The sequence below is a fragment of the Trachurus trachurus genome, assembly GCF_905171665.1.
Source record: "Trachurus trachurus genome assembly, chromosome: 5".
NCBI classification, from domain to species: Eukaryota; Metazoa; Chordata; class Actinopteri; order Carangiformes; family Carangidae; genus Trachurus; species Trachurus trachurus.
Window position 1 is genome coordinate 16,948,265 of NC_139896.1, and position 22,431 is coordinate 16,970,695.

The 22,431-nt window shown below is 44.5% G+C and overlaps 1 protein-coding gene across 6 annotated transcripts in view; it reads right to left on the minus strand.

Moving 5' to 3' along the window:
• Positions 1-101: 101 nt before the first annotated feature.
• setd5 (SET domain containing 5) overlaps positions 102-22,431 on the minus strand; it is a 33,789-nt gene continuing 11,459 nt past the window's right edge. For 4 of the 6 annotated variants that reach the window (XM_083971762.1, XM_083971763.1, XM_083971764.1 and 1 more), the window contains exons 2-24: positions 15,185-15,455; positions 13,642-13,744; positions 12,974-13,239; positions 12,384-12,442; positions 12,075-12,262; positions 11,940-11,978; positions 11,534-11,836; positions 11,235-11,383; positions 10,857-10,974; positions 10,623-10,732; positions 10,280-10,529; positions 10,092-10,175; positions 9,782-9,943; positions 9,272-9,658; positions 8,906-9,166; positions 8,534-8,651; positions 8,088-8,317; positions 7,452-7,508; positions 6,840-7,325; positions 3,905-4,203; positions 3,681-3,802; positions 3,016-3,104; positions 102-2,656 (exon numbers count right to left, since the gene is read on the minus strand). In XM_083971762.1, the coding sequence (XP_083827888.1) occupies positions 2,087-2,656; positions 3,016-3,104; positions 3,681-3,802; positions 3,905-4,203; positions 6,840-7,325; positions 7,452-7,508; positions 8,088-8,317; positions 8,534-8,651; positions 8,906-9,166; positions 9,272-9,658; positions 9,782-9,943; positions 10,092-10,175; positions 10,280-10,529; positions 10,623-10,732; positions 10,857-10,974; positions 11,235-11,383; positions 11,534-11,836; positions 11,940-11,978; positions 12,075-12,262; positions 12,384-12,442; positions 12,974-13,239; positions 13,642-13,744; positions 15,185-15,255 (4,521 nt within the window). In that variant the 5' untranslated portion in view covers positions 15,256-15,455 and the 3' untranslated portion in view covers positions 102-2,086. Of the gene's footprint in view, positions 2,657-3,015; positions 3,105-3,680; positions 3,803-3,904; positions 4,204-6,839; positions 7,326-7,451; positions 7,509-8,087; positions 8,318-8,533; positions 8,652-8,905; positions 9,167-9,271; positions 9,659-9,781; positions 9,944-10,091; positions 10,176-10,279; positions 10,530-10,622; positions 10,733-10,856; positions 10,975-11,234; positions 11,384-11,533; positions 11,837-11,939; positions 11,979-12,074; positions 12,263-12,383; positions 12,443-12,973; positions 13,240-13,641; positions 13,745-15,184; positions 15,456-15,985; positions 16,003-22,431 lie in introns of those variants that run through there. The other 2 variants (XM_083971766.1, XM_083971767.1) reach the window with 2 other exon arrangements.

Sequence of the window (22,431 nt, forward strand, 5' to 3'; positions counted from 1 at the left end):
GCAAAAACATGTGCAAAACATACAAGCGACTGCCTTAAATGACACATCACAATGGTAGTTTTCAAAATACATTACCATCATGATTATTTTTATTATCAAAAAGGTATTACATTGTTTGCTTCTTAAATCTTTTGGAGGGGAACAATTGAAATAGTTACTACTATGATCTGTGTAAAAATAAAACCAACAGAATGATCTTTACAAAATAAAAATAAAAAGAGAGAATGCAGTGTCTGGTTTTTGGAGGAACCCAGGAAAAGACCCAATGATTAGCTTCCAACCATCTGACAAAGTTGGTCACTCAGACCATTAAAACAAACATCATGCGATAAATTCAGTGTACTACATTTTCTCCATACAAGTCTATATCACATTTCTTTCTGTACAAGTAAACACAATCATACATATTGTCCTATTGTGTCTTAGGGTGTAACTCTTTCATTTTAAGGTGCTGGTTAATTTTGGGTCACAACTTGATTTCTTTTTTCTTTTTTTTTTAATCTGTCAAACATTCATGTAACATGGGTACCCTTCTGTGTTGGTGGACTTGAGGGGGAAGGGGTGGTTGGTGTAGTGGCAGGTGGGTGTGTGTGTGTGGGGGTGGGGGGTGGGTCCAGTCACATGACTGGGCTCTCGGTCTTTTCAAGTCTTCCGTACAAAACGCAGCAGATTTCCACATCCGGTCCAAAAGAACAGTCTCGGGAGAGCGAGCAACTCCTGCTGCCGCCCAGCTGTCAGGGTCTGAGGTCCCGCTGCAGGGGCCACTGCAAGGGGCCAGGAGGGACCACCTCTTTTCTTCAAGTCAGTTTGTGAGGGTCAGGGTTACAGTTACAAGGAAAAGGGGAAAGCAGCTCTCACGGGAGAACATAGCAGCTTCTTTACCAAGGTTTTATGAACAATCCAAACACTCCCTCAGAGATTCCTTTGCCCAGTTTTCCTCAGTGTCACATGGAATGCGATGGTTTGGCCAAAAAAAAAAAAAAAAAATCATATATATATTTTTTAAAGGATAAAAACAAACATTTATCTTAGAGAAAACCGAGTTGAATTAATCACTTCCTGCATTCTGTCACTATAATATATAATAATTCTGAACTCAGAGAAAAATAAAACAGATTTGAAACTGATATAATGACAAGATGAATGCAGCCGTGTGTGGGGAACATAACTGGATTTCAAATTTATTGGAAAAAAACAAGAATGCAGCACCATGAATCATAAGACCTGTATGTCTCAAGTACAATATCAGAAGTCTACAGTGAAGTAGCCCTAAAGTGAAAAAAAAAAAAAAAAAAACAGTCCAGTGGGGATGAGAGAACAGAAGAGAACCAAAAAAAAGGAAAAGAACAACAAAACATTGGAACAGACAAAACCTTGAGGAAAAAAAGGGCTGTTTTCCATGTTTAGTGAGAGAACATGGAAACCGGTAATCATATGGAATGACCCTAAAAAGGGAAAAGCCCGTCCTCCCCGTCTCTCTAACGGATGATTAACGCGTTGCCTCGGCTTCAATCGTTTGCCCCTTTCCAAATCAAACACTTATTTACTGCAGCACAGACTCATATATATGCATCTCAGCATTTATCCAACCTGGGTACCAAACGACAGGTACAGCTTTTTATAACTTTGTACAGACATTTGTGTGGAAGTTTTACTTTCTGAGCCTGTTTGCACAGTCCGGCACATCAGGAAACACTGGGGACAATTTCAAGTTACATGTGATTTGTTTTTTTTTCTTTTCTTTTTTTTTTTTTCCTGTGAATCTGTCATCCAAATCGCTTTTTCCACTAATGATGTCCAAAGTCAATTATTAGCTTTGTGCGGTATCTGGTCATTTGTTTTTTTTCTCTGAAAAAAAAAGAAAAAGAAAAAGAAAAAAAGAAAAGACTGAAAATAAGAAAAAGGAGAAATCCATAAAGAAGTCCTTGCTCCTCTTATATCTGTACATTTACCCGCCCCAAACTCCCTGAGCCCCATTTCACCACAGCTTTAGGGGTTGAGGGGGTACGCAGCTTCGTACACACACACGCACGCACGCACGCACTCACACACACACACACAAACACGCACGCACTTGAACAAGGTCCTAAAAGCTTCCTGACTGTGTCCTTACTCCGGGTCCCTGGAGGGGGGAGTGCTGGAACTGGCTGAGGCTTGTCCCTCGCTGGGGGTAGTGTGTCGGTCCCGAGGCCGACAGCAGCCTGGAGCTGGCCTGCAGCGCCGCCTGGCCCGGGCTGCCCGACTTCAGGCTGCGAGACGCCTGCTGCTGCTGCTGCTGCTGCTGCTGCTGACTCCCTCTGGAGGCCAGGGCGCCCGAGTCTGTTTTAGTCTGCCCCTGGGCCCGGGGTCCCGGGGTGGGGGCCTTCGCCAGGCCGCCGCCGCTGTTCAAAAGGCTCGCTTTTAAATGGCTGCTGCCGTAGCCACTCTGCTGGTGTAGAGACCCCGCTGGCGGCCTGGAGTCTGAGGATGAGGTCGGGGTGGGGGAGTGGCTGGGGTAGGAGGAGGAGGGGGGGTGGTCCTGGGACAGTCCAGGGTGCGAGGGGTGGCGGGCGTAGTAGCTCTGGCCTGATGAGGGACTGTAGGAACCCCGGAATGGAGAGTTGGAGGTTTGCTGGCGGAACGACGGGCTGTCGGTCTGCCGGTGACTTTCTGATGACTGAACACAGACACACACACACGCTCAGTGACAATGACACACATTTTAAACATTGCTTTCATGTCATGCAGGTGATGGTTCAACACAATGAAGGCACTCGCACCGTTGGAAAAACTCAGATCAGAGGACTCCATTGTCAGAGAATTCAACCTCATTGGCTTATTATAAAATGCACCACTGACCAGGCATCATGGGTAACACCACTCATCCAAGCAAACACTTGCCTCATTAACAATCTCATGAAATCAAATGATGTGTCTCAAACACAGACGTAAACGGACACTAGAGGACGATATAATAAACAGACACCTGGTCAACAAACGACTTGTAGAGACAGGGGGCTGGTTTGAACAGATTACCTGCTGTGTGTACACAGAGGGGCTGTATCTGTGCGGACTCTTCATTGGAGAAGCCATGCTCGCCGCCTGCATCTCAAATCGATCTGCATCTGAAAACACAGAAAAAGGTGAATCAACTCCAGCACTGCGAAAACCACATCGTCGGAGAAGTTTAAATATGGCATGTTTATTTCAGTCTGTAGTTATTCTTATGGGTTTGTCTGCCGAATTTCTCCATATTCAATAAGAAACCATTTTCCTCTCATGTCAAGCTGAGCATGTGAAGAGTAAATCCTACAGAGATCAAACGGTGACATTACCTAAACATTATGTAGTTTCACTAACAACCTGCATCAAAAACAGTAATATGACAGAGGAGCAGGTGCATCACTGCTGTCTTTACTTTTAATTGTTTGTAAAGTGAAGGAAACGGTAAGGTCGTAGTAAAAAACAGCCGGGGAGCAAGATAGTTAAGTTTTGGTTTTAGTCAGAGTTGAAGGCAGCAGTAGCACCACAGACACAGAGGGTATCCATTATCTTTTCCGTTGCTGATCGATCAGGGAGGGGTAGTCCAGGGAGATTCACGACTTTTGGGTTAAAACTCTGTAATCCTATCCAGTTTCCCACCCTGAGCGTGGCATCAGAGGAAACTGACCACCGTGTGACTATGGTCTATGTCTCCGTACCAAATTCCTTCTCCGTAGCACCATCGCTCCTCTTGTAAACGCGCTCCATTTTGATGTTTCTTCGCATTCGCTCCAGAACGCCGTGACCTTCCCTTAGACGTTCGACAGTAGTGGGAACCATCCTTGGAGAGAGAGAGAAAAAAAAAAACAGACCCGTCAAGCTTTTCATCAGAAACTAACCATGAACACCACCGGGAAGCTTTTAAAAACATCTCTCAACTCACCACTGGTTGTTGTCTGGGTGTCGAGGCTGCGCGGACAGAGCCTGTTGTTGGTCTGTGGGACTGATCTCCTCGATCTGCGGGATAGGGTTGGAGTTGTGTGACGAGGGAGAGAAGGAGCTGTGCGGGGAGGCCGGGGGCTGCATGTGCTGCTGATGGGAATGGGAATGGGGATGATGAGACTCCTGGCTGTAGTGGGAGCTGGGCCGGGTGGGGGTCCCGCCCAGAGACGAGCCGCTGCCGGTCGGCTCACAGTCGCGACCGCTGCTCTGCTTCCTTTTGCGATACTCCAGCAAAGACACCTGAGACAGCAGAGGGAGGGAGAGAGGCGCTGTTCAGAGAGCTGCTCCTGAGGGACACGCTCAAACACACACACATTCACGTCATTCACACTGATGCTGGGCTGCTGACTCAATCACATCATTCACAAAAAAACTGCAGTGAGTGATGGTCAGACCGCATGCACCACACCAGAGAGGACTCACCTGGAAAAAGCATCTAGGACTATTCAATATAACAGAAAGAAACACACCTTCATCACCATGGAAATAAACCTTTCACATGAAAATGATACTGTATGCATTTTTTTTTTTTGTTCCATTCCATTAACTTGAACCGATGAGAGAGGCTCAAATACAGCAAAACTGTCGGTCCACTTTGTTCAGGATGTGTTGTTGTTAGTAACATACAGCATCTAATGCTTTGACGCAAGAGCAGGCAACTTTAAATGCACCACGCCATGATGCAACCACGCTGAAACAACAATAAAAAAAACACTCATGTCAACGTCCACAGAAAGTTCGAGCACACGCACAACATAGAAAAACACACCGCGACTCTTAATGAGAATGAGAGCACTCATCCCGGGTTAATGTTGTCATGACACAGACGAGGCTTGTGGTAACAGCGGAGAGGACATGGAGGAGGCAGGGGAGCAGGATGATGGGCACGGAGTCAGATACTGACATGAATGGCTCTTGCCTGAACCTTTGTAAAGTGTTGACTGCACAGAGGAGGACGCTGGACAACAATGTGATAAAGAGGACTGAAAGTCAGCGTCTCAAATTACCAAACTCCAAATATCCCATGATGCAGTGCAGCCTTTTTGAACATCACAGTGTCACCTTTTCATACCTAACACTTTCTATTTGTAAAACCTTATTAAAGCAGACATCCGATTGGTTGCATATTTCAGTGGTCTAAAAATTGTTAAATGGAAATCTACATTACAACTTGAGTTTTATTTTCCTATGATCTATTTTGAGTTATCTTTAAGAAAAAATGATTGCCCAATATTGTTGTTGAGAACATCCATTGCCATATACAGGCAGATGTTTTCACTTTGACATGTTAATCTGGTTGTAGCTGTTTTGTCAGATTCCCAGGCAGTTATAAACAACATTGCAGACATGTTTACTTTATAGTTTTACCAAAAGATTTAGATCAGACATTCCCAAAGTGGAGGATGGGCTCCATCAGGGGGCTCCAGACACTTTCAGTCCAGCCACAGTGAATGGAGGGGAATGTAATTACAACTTATTACATTAGTTATCAAAGGGAGATCAGATAAATGAACCTACATGTGTGATTTGGTTAAAGAGACAATTCAGAGACACGGTAGTTTAGAGACATTTCACAATTGTCCCACTTTCCCAGAGTCAGAAAGTGATACACTTTTTAGGACCTTTTTTATGCAGTTGGTTTAGTCTCAGGTTATGTCAAACAGCAGTAGTAGACGATCCTGGTTCAGATGTTGAATATCAGAGTACATGTAACTGGTAGAACCAACAGATTCCATTGTAATAATGTCTTGTTTTTGGATTCACTTTTGTTTCTCCGTGGCCTATTTGATGGATGGATCCAACAATTGTTCTTCTGTTATAATCATAATTCTAGATCAATTCAATGGCATTCAAGTAAAATCTTTAACCCCAGCCGGCAGCCAGTTCTCTACTGGACTCGAAGCTTGTGACTACTTAGCTCAATTTAATACATTTGTTTTGTAAGGATTGATGAATGCTCTATTGAGGGAAAACTAAAACGTATAAATGAATAAACCCAGTGCTCCCTGAGCCTCAGGACTGTCCCATGGTGAAAGCCACACTATTAAATTTAGCTGTGCTTACAGAGGAGCTGCACAGGGCTACTGATCACAGTTTGGAAAGAGCCATGGATGAGATGGAGCAAAAGACACATGAACTTCATCTGGACAACATCATGAGAATTCATGAACCATCAGCCTCCTATGTTGAAGGCAATGGATGAACCTTCATACACTTCAATGAATTTGACTGAGATGGCAGAATAAAACCAAAACTCCTGCTGAGTAAACTATAGAGTCAGAATTCAATGTAGGTTTGAGGGAGGGGAGGGGGCGGAGTTGTTGACGGAGCATGGGGGGGTTGGTGTTGTATGTAGATGCAAAGAAACAATATTTACATGCACACTTCTAAAGATGTAGTTGCAGGGAGAATATTCACCATATTTTGTACTGGCTTGTATTCACTTCTTACAGATATAGCCTGGTAATCTGGCTTCCCTGTCAGCAGACTAATGGTATGCTGGTTGGCCCTCTGCCTTGGAAGAAAAGTGGAAGAGAGACTTGGCAAAAAGTGTCAACTAACAGCGAGGGGGAGGAAGGGGACGGAGGGAGAGGGAGGGGGGAGGGAGGGTCAAAACTACAGAGTCGAAATCATTTCAGATAGACACATAAAAAGGTTATATATGGTTTATATATATATATGTTTTTAAATGTATGCTGCTATTGGTTTTGCCGCCCTGGTACAAGGAACCAATTGATATATTTAAGACAAAGCCCTTCATACACATCATGACTTTGGCTTTTCAACTTCAACAAAAGATGAAAGTCTTAATGATTTACCTGAAAACATTATCTAATAAAACATTTTTAATTATTATTAAAATGAAGAGAACTTGCCTTCCTCTTTTGTGGCGGGTTGCTGGTATGAGGAGGTGTGCCACTGTCTGGGTAGCCTCCACTATAATGAGGCTCACCGTAGGGTGACATAGAGCCAGGACCCATTTCTCCCATCAGCCCTTGGCCACTTATGGAGCTGTGGAAGGACTCTGCGGGGGAGAAGCCTCCTTCTGACTGGGACTGGCGGCAGTCGGCGGCCACGGCGTTCCCCAAGTTTGCATTGAGAGGCGAGCAGGTGTATATGAGGTTGAACTCTGTCCTGAAGGCCTGCTCCCTGCTTTGAGGGTTAAGGTCTGAGGAAGGACAGGACACTGGGTTTAGGGAAGCGGGTCCAACGGAGGATGGGCCCTGGGAGTCGGGGCCCGAGGGGCATCCAGGAAGGGAAAAGTCATCTGAGGTCATTGCCACGGGGCTCTCCAAGCTGGAGGGGAGCGACAGGTCTGGGAACTGAGGCCGAGGGACTTCGTAGTCCGTCTGAAGACATGGCTAAAGGGACAAAAGACAAATGGAGAAGACAAGATTAATCAGGTGAAGTGGAGTAAGCAGCACACAGCGGTAATTAACCGTTTACATTAGTAATGAGGGGTGAGTGGGGGAGAGATGGGACTGTACCTCAGGTGAGATGGACTCTGGCCGGTGAACAGGAGACGCCTCAGGGGACGATATGTTCTAGAGAGAGAAACAAAGGCCATTAGAAACTTCATACAGTCAAATGTAATGAGTCCTACACCTTTATTATATTTGGATGCAACATGAATTTTTAATGTTTAACAGTTTTTGTCAATGAATTTAGATTGTATCAAGAACCTAAAGGTTAGCTTGCAAAAATACAGTCGTTATCCTCTGTATATAAAAACATTTCCCAGATAAAACCTTCTATCAAAGCTGCAATATGAACTCACCACTTTCGTAATAAAGCATCATCAAGGTTTGAAGTATTATCTGACCAAGGTTGAGGTGGGTGTGTTAAATGTGCTTGTACATCAAATTGTAAAACTGTTGCCATAGTTTTATTCATGAGTGGCATTTTGACTTCTTTAGACCAGGACTCTTTTAAAACATATATTAAGTTTGAGGCTGTTTTACCAGTGTGTGCTTTAATCATAACAGGACAAAATTTAAAGTTCTGTGTGCCATGTCAGACTGGTAAAGATTGTTTCTATGGATTTGGGCATCGCAGATATCAACATGTACTATGTACTGCTGTATTTGTGGATGCAGGTGTGTCGCCGTATGTTGTGCCCTTACTTCAAATTGCAATGGCGTGTTGCAGCGGCTGGCCGGCAGTGAGGGCATGGGCGAGTAGGCCAGGCCGTTGGCCAGCAGGGAGCTACAGGGGTTGTGGAGCAGCGGGTGGAGGGAGTCCTCTGGGAGCGGCGGTGTGATGGGAGACAACGGGCGAAGCAGGTGGTCCGGGGGTGCTGGTGTCATATCTGCCATATACTTGGAGCGGCGCTTTTTAAATGGGGCGATGACTTCTGAGATTTAAAACGACATGAAATGTGTTAAAAAAAAAAAAAAAAACCTCAACTGACTTGATGAAAATGAAGCACATTTTAACAATGAATTAGAGGCTCTCTGACATTTTCTTGCTACTGCACGATATGAAATCTCTGTATCTTGCTCCAGGTTTGGCGATTTCAGAAAATGCAGTAGTAAATGAATCATCCTGGCGGAGGTGGGTGTGTACGTACCGCTGGACAGGGGGTTGGGGGTGGATCTGCTACTGGTGCTTTGCTGGGAGGAGGTGGACTCTGTGCCATCCTCCATACTGGCCGAACAGCTCTCATCCTCCACCTGCTTTATCCACCGCTGTGTCAAAATAACAGTAACAGTGTCTGGTTAGAAAACACAAGCTGACATGCAGAGGAAGCCCCTCATGGCGATCACATCTGTGCTAGTCAGACTGATCAGTAGAAATAGACGTTCATTAAAACTGATTTCTCTTTGCTTCTCTTTGATTTATGTGCACAGACACACACTGAACTTTAAGGACGTGCAGAAAGGCTGGTAAGGATGACCATATATAGTATGTGTCGTATTTATATTCTGCATCTCTCTCTTGCCTTTTTGTAGCAGCCATAAGTGCCATCCATTTGGAGTGGGCGGGGCCTGCGTCTCTCGGGGTTGAAGGGGGAGCCGAAGCGGACGTAGTGTCTGGGTGTGGTGCAAATGAGCGATGAGTGGGAGAGGCCCGGCAGCATGTTGAGGGTGGTGGCCAGCACCGTGGGGTCAGTGGTTATCCGCAGCAGGCGCTCAACAGGCACCTCTTGGTTGACCTTCTCCCCTGCAGGGGTCTTGTCATTCAGCCACTCTGTCACAAGATACTGTGGCATTGCACAGAACATACAAAATAACACGTACGATTAGGACAGTTTTGACTTGACCATATCGTAGTATCGTATCATATTTGTAGTCCAATTTCCTCTAACCTTCTTGGTCTTGGGGTAGCGCAAGTTGCCCCTGTTCATGCAGTTCAGACCCTGGCCGTCTGCGTCGAGGATATGACCCCCGAGGCCGCTCTCTCCGTGGCCGTGCTCGCCACCGTAGGGACCCTGAGAGCCGTCCTCGTCCGGAGCAGCCCCCTGCTCGGCTGACGATGGCACTGTGGCCAAAGCGGCCGCCGCCGCCGCCGCAGCAGCCGCCGCCGCCTGCTGGGCGAGGGCTTGACGCTGCCGCCGAGCCCGTTGTGATGAGCTTGAGCGGTAGCGGGAGATTCGGCTCTTGGGCCGAGGCTTGGAAGGTCGTACGGGTTTTGGGGGAGCAGCAGGGGTAGGCAAGTAGGGTGACGGGGTCTTTTCTTCAACAGGTGGCGTTTCCTTTGACATATAACATACAGAATAAATTAATCAGATGACGCCAGAAACGTTAAGACGACCGCATCAAAACGGACTCGTCACTTTCACAGAAACAGATTAAACGGGCTACTTTCCCGCACTGACCGTGACGTAGGTGGTGCGTCGTGTGCTGACCCCAACTCCAGTGTTGTGGGGCATGGGGGTGTTCCCTGTGGGGTTTCCTGCCCCGTCCTCAGTTTCCACACCCTCCTCCTTAACGTCTGTTGCTCCCACTCTCCTTCGCCTCCTTTCCAGGCTGTTGAATGTCTATATGAACAGAGCCGAGTTACACAGGCAGTGTCAGAGAATTACCTGGAACATTTTGTCCTCCCAATGACTGACCTATAATAATACATGAATAATAAAGATGTAATGTCCTACAAATGTGTAGGATGTATGTGAGGTTTGTACATACTCTTTTACTGGAGACGGCAACCCCATTTTCATCCACCTCTCCTTCCTCTCCCTCTTCCACCTTCACCTCATCCAGCAGTCTCTCCTAAATGCACAGGCAGCACGTGAGGAAAGCATCTTTCCTGACTCTGTCTCTGCTTCATCTTAGTTTTCACTCAATTAATGCCAACAATGCATCATTTTAGTTACCTCTGCATCACTCGTCCCGTGCAGTTCTTTGGCATCCTGGTTCTCGTCAAGGGTCTGGTTCGTGTCACTGGCCTGACAGCCCTCCATCTCCCTCCTCTGAGCTTTCCTCCGTCGGGTCTCGGCGCCAACCAGAGTGGAAGGAGGCAGCGGGGAGGGCGGACTCAGGAAGTTCTCCTTGGGGCTCAGGTTGTGCTTCTGCACCGGGCAGTTCTGGTTGCCCTTATGGCAGGCACAGTCCACTTTGTAATTACTGGTGGTCAATCGCCAAGAGAGGAGAAGATTAGACCGCGGAAAATGCCAGACCACAACACTTTTTGTTTGGGGAATTGGGATCTGTACTTACCAGCTATTGAACTCGTAGTCAAATCCAATGGTGACCTCAGTGTCCTTTGTGATTTGACTGACAGCATAGATACACAGGTGGATCATACCCTCAGCAATCATATGCCGAACCTGTCAATGGGAACACATGGAAAATTTCAATTAATTTCATTAAAAAAGGGAGCATTAACTTCTGCAGAACCATTTTGTCCATCACTGACATGTATTCAAATTCAAGAAAAGCTTAATAACTGACCTCAGCGTTGGGTGTACACGACCTCCTGATGAAACGTGCATCATTTCCAAAGGTCCGTGCATCAACACACATCTCTACATCGTTAAATTTGGAGTAAAACAGCACAAAGGGGTATGGTCTGGAAAAATATAAAGACAACAGTGTCAAAAACTATTGTTTCACATCTCAGAAATAAATGTCACAGAACTACGGATCATAAAGCAGCAGCAAGTTTCACCACCCACTTTTTCAGCTATTTTTTATGCTCCTTTGTCGTTTTTTTTTTTTTTTTTTTTTTAACAATGATGTGCTGCCTGGTTTGGTATTTTAATTTCGAAGTACATGTTACAATGACAATAAAGATATTTTATTCTATTCATTAACTGTGTGACCTCTTACTTTTTAAAGAAGTGCCCATTGACTTCGAACTGTTGTTTGAGCATGACCTTCCCCCGATATTCAATGATGAGCGTATCTGGTTCCAGGGTCTTGGCTGCTCGCAAGATCTTCCTGTGTTTCTGCACTCGCGTTACCCGCCCCAACTGGAGCTGAAAAAAAAAAAAAGCCAATCGCACATTATTTACTTGCAACTGCAGGGAAATATTAAAAACATCAAGACATGACTTCACATGCCTACAAGACCAATTACTAAAATGTAATAAGGCTATGTTGGAGTCAAGATTCTCATTGTGACCGACCTGCATCTGTGAGCTGAGCACCGTGTTGTTACAGGCCAGCTCCGTGCGGTTGATGGTGTCCATGGCGTCGACTGAGGTGTGGATCTGTGTGGTGGAAGGAGGCACTGTGGTGCCGCTCTCTGTCTTTGAGGTGGTGGTGGTGGTGGTGGTGTTGACGGTGCGGTGAAACTGAAGCAGCGTCTGCACGTCGGCGCTGTACTGGTTCGCCAGAGCCTCTTCATACTGGTCTGTCCACTGGCGGATCCTGCTCTCCCACCCCTCCGCTGTATTTTCATCCAGCACACTGGCCTCTGTTGTCGAGTTCTGGACGGGAGAGGACGCAGCACGTCGAGAGAGTTATGCATCAGAGAGAAAGGGAAGCACAGGGCTGAAACGTAAATAATGAGGTGTGAACTCTTGATTTTACCTTCATCCTCATGGACTTCCTAGAACCCTCTCTGAAAGCCTGGAGGAAGGACAGACGAACCCGTGTCAATACACTGACAGATTCAGCAGCTACTACTCTACAATCAAAAGGTCTGCACTCTAACAGTCCACATACCTTGACTTTCTTGCCTTTCGGTGTCCCACGGGCCTTCTCCGTGCTCTTCTTCCTCTTTTTCGATTTGCTCCTTTTGACCCGGTTGACAGTGAGTTTGATGCTGGTGGGGGTGTGTTGAGTGGCAGTGTAGGAGATGGTGGAGGGCGACACCTCTTCGTCACCGCTCTCTGTGGCACTGCTTTCTCCAGCTACCGAGAAAAACACAGGCTCATCACTCAGATCGTCATGGGGAAAGAACATCTGTCAGTAACGTTCTTTATGATTCATGGTTACAAACCTAAAAAAAAAAAAAGACATGGAAAGACATACCTGAGACATTTTCTGTTTTCCTGTGTTGGCCCTCTGCTCCTTTCCTCCTGTCGAGTCCCCTTCAACAAACACAAGAAAACAAGAAAAGCATTTCAAACAAACGGCCAACGGAAATAATCTTTACATGTTCAAGATCAAACCAACATGTTTAGAGAGAATTTCCCGCTGTTTCAAAAATGATCTACACATGTATATAGTATGTATATACATACTTCAATCCAATCCATTTTATTTATAAAGTACAATTTTATAAACACAAAGGTTTCCAAAGTACTGTACAGTAAAATAAAAACCATAAAACATAACAAAAATATTTTTATTTCAATGCAATTCTATGACCAGATCTTTAAGTTTTCCACACTTTATGGATTTCTACTTTTCTGGCAGTTTTTTTTAAATTATGCTCTGTTCTTTTACACAATATCACTCTTCTGTGTTACCGATATATTTCATCATGACATGCATGTTTATACAGTTTGGAAATCCTTCTTATGAATACCATGCAGCTAATCCCACAGCATGGAGTGGTGGGACAGTCAAAGGGAAAACTGCTTCTGGATACAGACTCCTCGGGTTTTCCCATCTTTTACCTGCAGTTGCAGTCACATTTGATGAGCAAGCCATCCGGCGTTAGGCTGCAGGGACACCAGCGGCCCTCGGCCCCGTCCTCCTCTGAGGAGCTGTCGCTGTCGGCCGAATTGTCCTCGGGAGTTTCGTGATAGCGGGAGCCGAGTAGAACGCCATTGAGATCCATGCGAGGGATGATGGTTTGGGAGAGCGGGGAGGCGGGTGGGGTAGGGGGAGGGGGTGCGCCATAGTTGTGATCCTGACAACACACAACGGAAGACTGTTGCATCTTCAAACAACGGGTGTTCAGGCAAAAAGGGAAACGGAAAACGGAGACGAATGAAAATGGGGGCAAAAAAACAGGTATGTGAAACAGTACAGCTGTTAATAACAGAAGTAGTCTTTGGTTACAGCAGACTCAAAGTAGGATAGACATTCATGGATTTAATCAACCTAGAACCAATCCTTAGTTTTTACTCTTGCTGTTCTATTTCAATAGAACAAGAAACTAGGAAAGATTAGAAAAAAAGAAATGATTGGATAGATTAGACTGAGTTATTATTTTAGCTTTCAAAATGGTCACAACCATAGCCAAACTCATCTGTGATTAATAGAGAGTAATTATTCCTCTGGTACAATAAGACATGCTATGATTAGAATTCATGATTAGAAAAGAGCCGTTTGAACTCACAGCATATGGTAGTCCTCGATACCCATGACTCTGTGCGCTCCCACAGCTGTGGTTGTTGTAGTTTTTCTCATTCACGGCAGGGCTTGCTTCAACTGACTCAGGGCTGGTGAATTAAAAAAACCAAAAGATTACTTTAAGACAAGATAAAAACAGAGAAATCATGTGTAAATGAGTAAATATGTCCACTAAAGGCAGAGTGTTGTGTTGCTGACTGTTGTTAATAAAAGCCATCAGTCACTAGATGGCACCAAGACGCTCCAGTTGCTCTCTAGCCTGGGAGAGCTGCAATTTAGGAAATGGAATGTGGGCCGCCATTATGTTATGCAACTCCTTTTGCCCTTTAGCTGAGGTCTGGCTAGACAGAGAATAACCTTGCCTTTCCCCCCCTCCTGGTCCTCCAGAGCTGAAGCAAACTTAAATGTCAGAAGTATCAAACTGACAAAATGTTACATTTTAAATCCTGGGATTTTGTTTATCTCGGCAGATGCCGTGTTATCTTCCCTCGTGTTAGGACCAGTCCTACTGGCCGAGGTGAGGAGGAAACCGAGGGAGGCCATGAACAGGGGAGGACGGGAGAGAGGCCAAGTGGATTCCACATTACTTCAGTCTCCTCAGCGGAGTTTCCTACAGCGAAGCGGCAAGTGTTCTTACTTAGGCTGTCTGCAGACATTTCCTCAGACACTACTCAGAGCAGCTAGGCCCTGATGTGGGGTTATGATCTGAATCTACCTCCTTTACACAGGTAGACGACTGCACAACACAATTATGACAATTAAAAAAACAAACAAACAAACAAAAAAACAGGGACCATAATGAGGCTCCTGGGAGTGGCTTGTCCCACTGGATGAAATGTGTGAATGATCACAAGATTACTGAAACTGATTAGGTTTTATAGTAAAGAAAAAAAAAAAGCTGTTTTATTCACATTTGGCAAAGTGTACAGTTTCTCGAGCCAGTTACAACATGTAACGATAGTTTCAAATCAACTTGCAAATATTCAAGTTGAGAAAAGTTAAATAAAAGTTAGGAAATAATTCTGCTCTCCTTGTTGGGACAGCAACACTGAGAAACTTAATAATTACTGAATTTTCAAAGTCTGATGGGGTCGGACACACGGCTACTAGTGGTTTCTGTTTAACGTCCATCCCCCACACATACTGTATTTTCTTTATGTCTCTCGGGTTGGACTCCACGTCCTATCCCTTCAGGTCAGACACTGTGAAAAACACAAAAAACTATACAAGCATATTCATCACAACCCAACATGGTACAGTTGCATGATGATGCAGCGATGTTGCCTGGACATATTTGTGTTTTGCTTTGGGCAAGAGCAGAGTTGTACAATGATACATCCTCGTAGGGACGGTGGGGGGAGGGAGTAGCTACAGAATTTCACTGAAACTCCCTGCCCAGAGTTTGACCGAATTATTTAGGTTGGAGAGTAAAATGTTGTAACAGGTGCTACTTGGAAAAAAAAAAGAAAAAGAAAAAAGGGCAAAGCCAAAGATCGAGGTTTGTAAATGAGCTGGTGGCGAGTACTTACTCTGATCCAGCAGCCATATCTGAGTAAGACGTTTCAGGTGTGGTGACTCCCAGCGCGATTACTATGCTCATGACGTCCAGCACAGCGGCGCGTGGGAGGGGGGAAGAGGAGGGGGGAGGAGGAGGGGGAGGGGGAGGGGAGGGACAGGATGGGACGGGGGGGAAGAAGGAGAGGTGAGGAGAGTAATCACAGGGCCCCGACGACGGCGACAGACCACTCCAGAGGTGGGGCGCCACCGAGCCGTAGCTCACGGCTCACGGTCATGGGGGACCTGAGGATAAAAGGGCAACAGACAGACGGAGAGTTGAGAGTCAGAGTCGGTTCTGCACACAAACACAGACGCAGACAAACAACCTGCTACATGACTCAGCATGTGGAATGAGGCATGATGGAAAAAAACCCTGAACCTCTCCGACCACTTCAATTGTTGTGCGGCCGATATAGTTTGGACTGAGGATCCTGATGCCTCTTATTGTGTTGAATTAATGTTGCGTTTACTCCCTCATAAACATTAAATATAGTTAATAGTTGATTAAATCGTACATTTCAAAGAATCATTAGTCAGAGGTTTAATAGAAAGGAAGAAGAGAAAATAATCAAAACAGAAATTACATCACAAGCAAACAAAACAAATCGTTTTCACATCAAGAGCCAGTATACAACAGTATCTCACCCTACTTTAAGATACATTAAGCAAAGTGTCTTAAAAGTACATTTAAAACAAATGATATCAAACAAGGGTGTACTTAAATTGCTACTGTGTAAACCAGTCAAATGTAAATGTAACAGCGTGCACAATACCAGAGGGACAGTGAAGGCACAAAAGAGCATTCAGGTGTTTCAGATGTCGTCAATGTCACTGGTACTTTTCCCACTATGACGCATCAAAATGTTTTGCCCTGTGAAAACGTTACTTGTTGTATTCCTCTTGTGTTTGGCTAACACCCAAAGATTTGCATGTTACATTACTAAACCTGAGCCCTGCTTCTTTTATTTCTCATTTTGGATGAGCGGTAGAGCGTTAACATAAAAAAAATGCTGTGCAAATCCGTGAGCAACAGATCGACGTCATCGCTAAGTCGGTTCAACAATAGCAGGCCACTCTGTGAACAAGTACACTTGGAAAATCAAATAGTTGGTAATTTCATTTATGAGCTTTCAAAAGGTTAAGATTCAACGCCCATTCAAATCAAATCTACATCAGATTAAGTGTATGTAGTATGTACTGTATTTTTAATCAAAAACTTTCCCATCAGATATTCATTAGTCAGAAACATTGCGGTCACTTCCTCCTGACTGACTGTAAACTCTCGACTGAAACCGAAAATGAGGGCCTGTCCCTAAATGTAAAAGCACTTGGTCACATTAAAAAAAAAAAAAAAAAAAACCTCCAACAATGTCACAGACAGGGTTTGTCAAGATCATATAAGCTCAGCGCTACGCAGGAAAACTATCCTTCCACAACAAGCGAGGAACCAATTCTGCTGACTCATGTTGACAACGACGGCTCTTATGTGGGAAGCAGCAGAGAGCTCCCATCTGCCTGCATATAAAGTGATAACACAATATGGACACGGTGCAATAGACTGTGTCTCTCATCCACACAGAGGCTTCCAGAAAACGAGGGGTGGAGGCTATTCAAAGAGCAAAAAAACAACCAGGGGCTTTACAGCTCTGCTCACACTCAGCCTCCCATTAGGACGCGCTGATCGACGGAGCCGGCAGGGGGCGCTTTCCTCCCAGACGCCTGGAGGAGTGAGTCATCCAACATCCCCAGCCTCTTGTCATGTGACCATACTTTTGCTGAAACACTGACCCACACTCCTCTGCTCTGTCTTCACTCAGCCACCCAGGCAGACACAGAGCTGGAGGCAGCAGCAGCAGCAGCAGCAGCAGCACAGGGCAGGGCTGCAGGAACAGAAACAGGAACAGACCCTCCCGCGCTCCATTCACACACTCAAAAAAGGACGGGATTCGGCTCATGACAAGCCAAGGTCATCCTCTGGGCGAGCACATGCGAATATGTGACCTCATAAACACCGGTCTGAGCAGATTCGACGCGATGCGGATTCACAAAAGCACATATTTGTCTTAGACATCAAAAAAGCTCAAGTGTTAAAGCACAGGGGAGTTCGGTAAAGTGAGCCATATGAATTAACAGCAACAGGATGCATGACATTTCTGTAGTGGTCCCCCCTAGTTACAGCAACTGCAACTCCCCTCCCCTCCCTCCCCAGCAGCGCCACAGCAACCACAGCATGGCTGGGGACTTCCAATAATGTCAAGGTCAGTTCAACCGTGCTCATTGTCAAACAGAGAATGTCAGGCCCCATTCAGCTGGATCCACACGGCGAGGTAGCAACACGAAATGTTAGTTAGGTCACTTCAGAAATAAACACAGAGAGAGAGAGAGAGGGAGAGAAACTGGATGGTACATTTGGGTTACAGCGCTCAGGGTTTATAACATATTTAGACATGATGACATGGAGGAGTGGATCCCTCGCTGCCCCCCGGTTTTCCAAAAAACAAAACAAAAAAAAACACTGTTTCTTCTTCTTTCTGTGTGTGTGGATGATCGCTGCCTCACAAAAATAGCCACCTCGCTCGCTCGCTCGCTCCCTAACTAACACACAAAGGGAGTCACTATTTGGGCCTCTTCCAAGAGAACCAGACGGTGAACTAGGGAGGTAAATTCCATACAAAGAAGGAAAGCCTTTCTTTACCTCCTCCTCCCCCCACCGCCCTTCCTTGTTCGTTCCTCTGGCCATGAATACCGGCTCAAATTACCAGCAGGCTCAACAAAGTCTTTTCACTTCCACTAGAACAGAGGCCATTTTGGGGACAAGTCCAAGGGGGTGGGACATGCACACAAAATGAACAGCATAGAAGACCCTCTCTCTCTCTCTCTCTCTCTCTCTCTCATCTCTCTTATCTCTCACATAACTCTCTGTCTCTCCTTTTATCTAACACATTTAGTGTGCTGACGTTGTTAAGCACTGGTGGATGTGTATTGTATTGCCTGAAAATAAGCCACCTTTTCTCAGTTCTCCTCTCATATCCAAATATGTCTCTAATAAAAAGGGTAATATAGCTAAAACATTTAACCTGGGGGAGGGAGGGGCAAACAAATCCAAGCATGAGAGCATATGGACAGATGAACGGTACAAAAAGGCAGACCTTATATGTACAGAGCTCAGCACAAGGTTTCATAAGAAGCAGACATATAGATAGGCCTGTTGTGCACATGCAGGTAGAGTTCCTATAGAAAGTACACCCCACTAACTTCTGTGAGCTCAATATGAGACTCGTTTACAACATTATTACATCACAGTGGATGTAAATGGGTCAACGGTTAAAACACATCTATGATCTGGACAAAACATTGTATTAAAATCATGACCCAAGATCTAAATCAGGAGTCGGTCAACCCACAGATTTAGTTCAACTTCTGAACAATGACAGTTGTGCAAACCTTTACCTGGACATAAAGCCTTTAACTTCAACACAACAACAAGGAACTCAGGGCCTATCAGCAGGGATCTCTTCCTATAACCTGACTGTAACTGCAGCTGTCACTAGCTGCAGCTAGCAAGGAATTAGCAACCATTAGCCAAGCAGCAGTCAAACCTTTAAGCATGACATCTTTGTTTTAAGCTAAAATAACTCAGCAGGGAGATTTGGAGCAGTGAAGTTGCCTGTCCAGTTCCGCCACAGTTTAGATATGTCTTTTTTACTCTGTCCCATTAAAATATACACAAAAATGCAACAGCCACAGCTGCAATGTTACTGCAATGACTCAGTGAGTACTCAGTAGCCTATCTCTTCTAAAATACTGAGAAACACTAAGACGACAGCTCCACACATAGGCAAAGCTAGACAGGAATGTGTTAAAAGCAAACATTAGTGTCAATCTCCGAGAAGGGGCGAGGAACCCAGACCTTAGTCTGGGGATAAATACAATAAAAACATACAAACTCTGTGCTTTCACTCTCTCAAACAATTCATCTACACTGCAACACAATCCTTTAAAAGACTGAGAGATCAAATTAAATGGGAGAATGTACTCACTGACACTCTCTGAAAACTCATGGGACACTTAACCAATAGTTGAACATTTAACAATCAATAGCTGGGAAATCATTAACCAAAAGAAAAAACATTATTAAAACGGTTCAAAAGCCATCTCTCCTCACTTTGAGTGCTGTTGAAACATTAGCCTACATCTCAGCCGTTATGTGACATTCACGTCGTAAAACACAAACAAACAAAAAGTAAGACTCTTGCTTGACTAGGCCACTCTTGTCTAGAGTAGACGAACCCCCAATTTCCACTGAATCCATCTCTGCTCCGACTCCGATACGCTTAGCTCCGTTTGACGTATCAAACCCTCGCCCACCGGTGCCCAGAGCAGCTGGAGACCCGAGATCACAGGAGAACGACAAACTATCGTGATAACAGCCGTGTATAAAGTGAGATTAAAACATAAACAACAGCTCACTTTGTCTTTCTGAGGTTGATTTTCTGTGAGTCTACTTACTCTGTGTGTTGTTGTTTTTACTTTCAGTTTGTGTTCTTGTAGAACAGGTGTGTTGTGTATGTAAAATATCGCCTCCATGATTAATATTTTTTTCATCCATGATGTCCTGTGAGCTTTAGGTCGCCTCTGATTGGTTAATGAGTTGTTACTTGTGCCAGCGGGTGAAACTAATGTTGACAAAGTGATGATTTACGATCAGAAAATTTGTCGTTGCGTTTTATTTTGAAATTTACCGGATGCTTGGTGCGTTTGAATTCCTGTATGGGGCGATCTAATCGACGTGGATTGATGCGTGATGGCTCCGTCGTCCGGCAAAAATAGACCTGCTGCGTATTTCTGCCGGACGCCGGAGCTGTGACAGACTGGAGACGGAGCGGCACACACGGTGGAAATGCTCTGATTGACTTGAATGTTCGCAACGGAGTCGGAACGGAGCAGAGACAGATCCAGTGGAAATTGGGGCAAAAACCCGGCCAACCAAACCAACCCAAACTAAAATCTAAAATGAAGTGCTGTATAAAAATAGACCAAGCCAAACCAATGCATATACAATATAAACATTTAATATCCTTGAGCTCACAACAACAATTACTGTATAAAAACCTAGTCTTAGCTGGAAAATAGTGATATCCTTGTTTCATCATGCTTTTTAAAAATAATAATAATCACTAAATCCAAAGTGGTGTTGATCCTGTGTACAGTAACATTAAACAATGACATGGGGTAAACAACAAACAACTGGAGAAAACACATTTTTTAACAATATTAGCCAGAAGTTGTAAATGAAAAAAGAAAAATTCAGTGGGATAACCTGATAATAAAACCACACATGGTACACCTGTTGGCTATCTTGATGCACTAAAAGATTATATCCATGGCAACAAGCTTGTTATCAACAGGAAAAAAGACAGTGACCTCTCCCCTGCTGTTAGATCAATTCTGATCATTTGATTGCTATCATTAGAATAAAAAGTTTCCAGAGAAGCTGTTCAACAACCAAGAAAGTTGGCAAAAACTTTTAACCACCAGGATGAGCTGCTCATCCAACATGATGAATTCAAGGCCCCACTTTATGATCTCTTAAACCATGTTGCTGTTGAGGAAACTTCCCTCAATCTAAAAGTCCTTCAGTGTGTGTTGCCTTAGAGCAGCTGCAGCCTTTGCCTGAGTTACCTGACTGAACTCACTGTACTTCCCCGAGTGTTGACTTCTTATAGACGCAGTGTCACATTGGTAGTATTGAAGGCAGCTTTTATTTCTACCTCCTTCCGAAATGCTTGCACTGCAGATGTAACAAGTTGCTGTTAGCCCACCCACAAAAAGTAAGTCAAAGGGCAGACGACTGAAAATCAAACTGAAACATGAAATACATTGTGCTGAAATGTTAAACTACGTGAATTTGGTCGACATGGTTGCTTTACGTCTGACGTCTTTTCATTTTGCGAGTTGTCTGAAATGCACCACAGGTCACTGATGTTATGTTATAGGCTAAATATAGATTCAAGGCAGATTGTTTTACTAATAGTATTATCAAAATTTAATACTGACCATTAAAGCAGAAGTAAGTGATATATTTGTGTTAATATAAGTCTTAAATAGTTATATCTTCCGACAGCAATCACTTACATAGAGTGTTTGGACCGAAACACGGGTCTGTCAGTCACTCTGCTCTGCTCTGAGCCGAGGAGAAAACATTTATCGTATCCTACAGTTTTTATCCAATGAGGAGAGAGAACGGCATGCAGGGCTGTGTGTGCAGCCAAGGAACGCCGTGAATGTGGTGACGTAGGGACGAGGACTGTTATGGTGCGTTCAAGGAAACTCGTAACTCGTGTTTTTCCGACCTGTGAAGTCGTACCATTTTGATCTAGTACGACCACACGGGTCGGAAGTTACGAGTGGCCGTTATAGACTTTCACAGGTAAAACAGGTCGGAAAAATATGAGTGGGTTGCCTGGAACGCTACAAAGTCGTAAGTTGTGACTTGAAGCTGTAATTTACGATTTCAAAAGCCTGCCTAGAACGCAGCATTAGCGAAAACGACCGGATCGCTTACTTCTGCTTAAGAAAATAATATTTACAGACACTACTTTTAAATACATACATGATCATATTCATGAATAAACTCAAACCTTCACAGATTTTGTGAGACTGTTTTATATGTGTCGATGACTTAAACTTTAACGACACAGCACAGACTTGGTGTCTTTTGCAACGCTAGGATCCCCGTCACATGTTCCTGCATCTCCCTCTTTGTCAGAAGCAGCGGCTTCATTAGACCAGAGTGCTGTTGCAAGTTTGTTCATCTCAGCATTAGCAAGTAAGAAAATGTAAGTGTCTGTGTAATGGGTCTAACCCTCATGCTGTCAGTGTGCACACAAATTAAGTCCCACAGAAATTGCAATGATGAATATTAACGTGGGATAACTAACATAAGAAGTGCAGTTATGTTCATTTGGTGAACTCCACCCCAGCTGCTGGCTGCCATCCTTTTTTTTCTCAATGGGTAGTAATCAATCACTGGGGGTATGTCCACACTGTTTTCATTTCAAAACTACATTTTTCAACTAAGCTGATCTCTATTCACACAATCATTTTACTTTTGTTTCAGAAACTCAAACAAACTCCACCCATACTACCACACCCCAAAAACATTGCATCCTAAACAATCAATCAAATTCAGTGCACATGTGCAGGCCGGCGTAAACAG